The sequence below is a fragment of the Trichogramma pretiosum genome, unplaced genomic scaffold (genome assembly GCF_000599845.2).
Source record: "Trichogramma pretiosum strain Unisexual culture from Peru unplaced genomic scaffold, Tpre_2.0 scaffold3, whole genome shotgun sequence".
In the NCBI taxonomy this organism is placed as follows: domain Eukaryota; kingdom Metazoa; phylum Arthropoda; class Insecta; order Hymenoptera; family Trichogrammatidae; genus Trichogramma; species Trichogramma pretiosum.
In genome coordinates, this window is record NW_019641698.1 from 4131118 (window position 1) to 4136413 (window position 5296).

Consider the following 5296-nt stretch of genomic DNA (forward strand, 5'->3'; position numbering starts at 1 on the left):
TTTATACAACGCATAAAGACGATCTTCAATCTATCGCAAAATCAAAGTTCCTGGAACATGAGATTCGTTACATTTTTATCAGGTTACTCGAGTGAAAATTGTGACAGTTTGCCATTAATTTCAAATCATTTCAAGAGAGCCATTTGGGTTCGGGGTTTATCATTTGGCATGAATCAGAGAGGACGTCTTTAAAAGTTTTTATATGTTACGTGGGTTCAAAGTGCCTTATGTGGGTTGGTTATAGTTATGTAATAAAATAACTATAAACTCTCTTGAACTGATGAACGTTCTACAATTAATGTTACATTCGAGTTTCATTTTTTGTAATTTTTCATACGCTGGCGAATTATTTTTTCATCTTAACAATAAAGTACTTGATTAAGTAAAAGTTGAATAAACAGAACTCGCAAGAAAACATACAAATGGTTGAATGTAATTCACTTTGGTCGAATTCAATAAAGCAGCGAAGGGAAAGTTGAAGTACGCACTGGCAAATGAACGGAATGGTGTTATCAAAGAAAGTCATATACAAACGAACAGCAACCAAAAAGGCGAGAGCAAAAACTGCGAAACAAGACCACGAGAGTTTGGCCGATATTGATTATTATCGAAGAGCTCCAACTTCCACGTGAGTGCACTCCCTATGCGCGAGCAACTCATTTCATTCGATGGATCGCTTACTTTTTCTTCTGCAAAGCGATACTTTCATAAGCATCTTTGTCTTTGGACCAAATTCTCACATGATTTTAGAAGTGTGACCTCTGTATTGTTGTTCAACGTATTTGATGTTTGTCCATATCTTTTTTTTTAATTTTTATTATTTCAGGTACTGCGACATCATCGAGACCAGGAACAATGAAGAGGACATTTCAACGATGGAGGTTCAACAGTTATTGTATCAACGAGATTGTTTGAAATCTTTCAGGATGAACAATCAAAAATGATAAAACTGAAAAATTCAAAGAATAATCATTTGTATAGTTGTTACGTATCGATTGAAATATACTAATTTATTTAAATTAATTGATTATATTATAATTTATTAAATAATTATTTGGAATTAATATATTCTAACAAATTTAATATACGTAAGTTGATTAAATTAATTGATCATTTGATATATAAGTATTGTATTCAATCACAGTTATTAAAATAAATTGTTCGCTCAGCTTTACCAACAATTATTGCCACTAGTTATAATTAATTTATGAAAATGTAAGGTTTAATTAGGTTATATTAATTTTTATAATTAGTCGATTATTAACCCCCCTACGAGAGAGATCAATCCAGGCGAGATCATCGAGATCAGATGACACCGCCGTATTTATGTGTTCTGACTCGTGGAATAATTTGTCAAACAGAATTTCTCAGAAACTGGATAAAATTACTCCTGGCTTTTTGTCAATAAGCTAATATTAAATATGGATAAGATCAATCAGTGTACTTAGCGTTTGTGAGGAGTATTTTTTTTTTTTAAATAAATGATTGGTGTTGCTCTTAAGCACTGGTGGGGACCTCCCGTTTGCGGACACGTGCTCTGGGATTCGTCGCCACCTAGCAGTGAAAGTATATGGCATCATATGTGGTCATGTGTATGGTTTTCCTATCCCACAACATGGTGAGTAAGGAACTTTGCCGCCCCCCCCCCCCCCCCCCAAAAANCCCCCCCCAAAAAAAACCCTTAAGTAATTAATGGAAGACCCCTTAGATATTTGGGAAGAAGGAGCTTAATGCTCGTAGGTACAGGTCCCAATCCTCGGTTCCAGTAGCAGGATCAAATAAAGAGTACACCGGATCGATTATAATTAAGGTTCTCTTTATTAGTCGCTTATCTGCGCCGTTCGAGTGTCGCATACAGACTCAGGCTATCGCCGCGCAGCGGCAGAGCCCGTCACCCCTCCCGCTCGAGAGGAGAAGGGGAGAATCCCCACAGTGCTATAGGGTGGGAAATGAAAAATTCGCGAAGTAGAAGCGCGAATTTTTAACAAAGATAAGATTAACTACAAACAATATAGAGTAAAATTGTTGAGATCTTAGATTAAGTACAAAAATAGTGTTAAATTTTTTTTTTTTTTTTTAACGAACAGAGCTTGTTTACTCTTGCTTACAATAAGTATGTTCTTAGTGAAATTTGACGCGCTTTGAATTATTGGGCCTCGATTTACCTTCTACATTTAAAATACTGTTGCATTTAACATTTGAATTAGAGCTAATCAATGGCAAGGCTTCTTTGGCGTTATCGCTCTGCATTTTTTGTACATTTATTAACAGTCTTTATTGAAGCAGCTTTTTTTACGATTATTACGCTTCGTGCACTCTGCATTCAGGTTAACAATGCCACCGCGGTCATTCGCATCGGACTCGTTCACAACGAGCTCCTCACTCACACCTGACTCGCCAACAACAACTTCTTTGCATGTGACGTTACAATCCAACGCTGAATTATGCACACTCCTGTCACATTCACCCGTAATACAGTTCTCGCGATTATCGAAAGGTAACATTTCGTTATTACAATCGAAGTTCTCAAGGAGATTGCAGTCGTTGTCACTCAATTTTTTAGTGGTTTCCTCGCGCGCAGATATAAGATTTCCGGGGTTGGCATCGTCAGCGTCTAGTGCTTGATGGTGATCAAAGTAAGAGCTGAAGGCTGGTGTCAGCGTGGTGATGGTTTTAGACTCCTCACGTCCGAGCTTATTGGGGATAAGCACGTTGTAAAAAGTTTCCGAGAGACGGTTGTCGACCTTGTATGGGCCCAAGTATGGCGGATCCTGAGCTTTTTTGATTGGCTGTGCACGAACAAAAACATGGGAGCACGAGGCCAGCTATGGGTGTACGAAGGGTCTAGTAACATCGTGATCGGTATCGGAAATGGGTCTGATTGCCTGCATGAAGGGACGGAACTTAGAAGTGAAGACTCTTCTGTCGTGTTCCTCGTCTTCGCTAGAGAAGAATTCACCAGGGAGTCTGAGGGTCGATCCAAAGACCATCTCTGCAGCATTACAGTCGATATCGGAGCGAATTCGAGTGCGCAAGCCCAGCATTACGAAAGGTAAGGTGCGGGTCCACTCATCGGAATTCGCTTGGCACATGAGAGCTGCTTTGAAGTCTCGATGCCAGCGTTCGAGTACCCCATTGCTCTGCGGATGATAGCTGGTGGTGCGGATATGATTACACCCCAGAAGAATCGCAAGATTGTTGAACAGGTCGCCCTCAAATTGTTTGCCTTGATCCGTGGTTACCGTTTTGGGGGCGCCGTAGCGCACGACCCAAGTCTCGACGAAGGCTCTGGCCACCGTGTCAGCTGTCATGTCTGCAATGGGAACTGCTTCTGGCCATCTCGAGTATCGGTCGATCATCGTGAGCGCGTGAGAGAAGCCCTCACTCTCTGTCAGCGTCACGATGTCTAGATGAACATGAGAGAAACGCGCATCTGGCAATAGAAATTTAAAGGGAATAAATTTGTTGTGCCGAGAAACTTTTGCTCTTTGGCATGGCAAGCAGTTTTTGCACCAGGTGCTAATTTGCCTAGACATGTTTGGCCATACATATTTCCTCCGAATGATTTTATTCGTAGCCGCAGGGCCGCGATGTGCAGGAGAATGAAAGATCTGGAACACTGCTTCGCGCAACATGCCATCCCGTCACAGCACTTTCAGAAGTTTGCGTCGGCAGTGGCCCAGCAATTGCCGCGCTTCCGCGCGAGCCACTCCCAGACACTGATGTACGTGGTGTACTACGGATGCCGTCACGGCCTTCTCGTCGAGCCAACGAAGGGCTTAGCGCACCTCAGGTGCGAGTTCAGCAATGAAAGTGAGACGCCGCTGCTGCTGCAGGTTAATTTCGGCTGCGTCATCCAATCGAGTGACTACAACATATTCCTTGATTACGATCAATTCGCCAAAACTTTTAGTGATAATTTTTATCAGCAAAAGAATTATTACCTTCAGAAAGCTGGGCACATGCACGGTGCCGACAAACTTGCCCGCTTTCCGAAGGTAAGCTACGCGCACTGCTACTTGCGGCACGATAAGCTACTGAAGCGCCACCAAGCCAGAGCAAATAAGGTGCTTGTCCTCGCCCTGACACGAGGAACAAGCTTCCACAACAAGTGCATGGACGCCATAAAAAGTCTTCATCAGCTCCAAGCATGGTTCAGCAAGGTTCGGGACTGTTGCGACTTCCGCTTCGAAATCGTCGCCAATTTTCATTCGCTCCAGGCTACGAGAGTTGCGGCGTTGAAGGCGAAGAAGTGGAAGGCCGCAAATGTCCAGCCGAAACCATCCCGGGTACCAGATGAAAGGAGCGCGATCGCCGAGGTAATCTCTCTCTCTCTCTCTCTTCTCAAGTGTAAACACGCGTTTGAATCGAGCTCCGACAATTCTGCCTCTCGACGCCGTAAATAGCGCCCAAAAATTGTGACGTTTTTTTGTGCATTTAGTGCTCGTTGCAAGGATCGTGTTAATGGTGGACCTGGTACTGTGATCTGTGCCCGTAAAAAGTTATCGATTAAACCGAAAAATAACCGCGAAACTGCTACTGAAGTGTGCGACCTGTGTTGTGTTTACGTCTTACTCGTGCTCTATTGTAATTGTTGTTGTGATCGTTTGATCTTTGAACTCTGCTGTCAGACAGTCGTTATAATGAGCGAATCCGAGGCCATTGTATCGCAAATTCAGACCCTGATGTCGTCTGTTGGCGACCTCATCACCATGAAAACGGATATGCTCGCCGCTGCTCTGGGCCAGACCAACGCCAAAATTGATATGTTCACTGCTGCGCTGTCTGACCAGGCGGCGCGCCTCTCGGCGATGGCGTTGGAACTTGCTGACGTGAAGCGGCGCCTGACGTCCGCACGTCCTGGTACTGATGTCCGAATAAAGGAAGTACCGCTGTCTATACCGCATGACACGCCAGAGCTTCTGCATGGTGTCGTCCAGGAGGTGCTTGCGTGCATCGGCTCTGAGAGGAGCATCGACGATGTTCAGGCGTGCCGTTTCCTTGCCGACGACACGCTGCCTCGGAGGAGTGGTAACCGGAGTGTCATCCCCACTTTTTCGTTCATTGTGACCTTCAAGCAGCCAGTCACGCGCAATCATGTTGTGAGACTTAAGCAACGATATGGCAAGCTGATGTTCTCCGATGTCCGTGCTGGTGGGCAGCATGTTGAGGTTGGGCTTTTTGAGATCCTGCCCGGTCCCGTTTATAAGCTGCTGCGCCTGGCCAAGGAGAAAGGAAGGCGATCCGCCTACGACTCGGTCTGGTCCGATGACGGACGCGTCTACGCTCGCAAGAA

General features: G+C 44.3%; 1 protein-coding gene across 1 annotated transcript; it reads right to left on the minus strand.

Annotated features, from left to right (window-relative positions):
- Positions 1-2264: 2264 nt before the first annotated feature.
- LOC106650766 lies at positions 2265-3536 on the minus strand. The gene is made up of 2 exons (XM_014368969.1): positions 2853-3536; positions 2265-2789 (listed from the first exon to the last, which is right to left on the minus strand). Exons 1-2 carry the CDS (start codon positions 3534-3536, stop codon positions 2265-2267), a joined length of 1209 nt encoding a protein of 402 aa, XP_014224455.1.
- Between the last annotated feature and the right edge of the window lie 1760 nt (positions 3537-5296).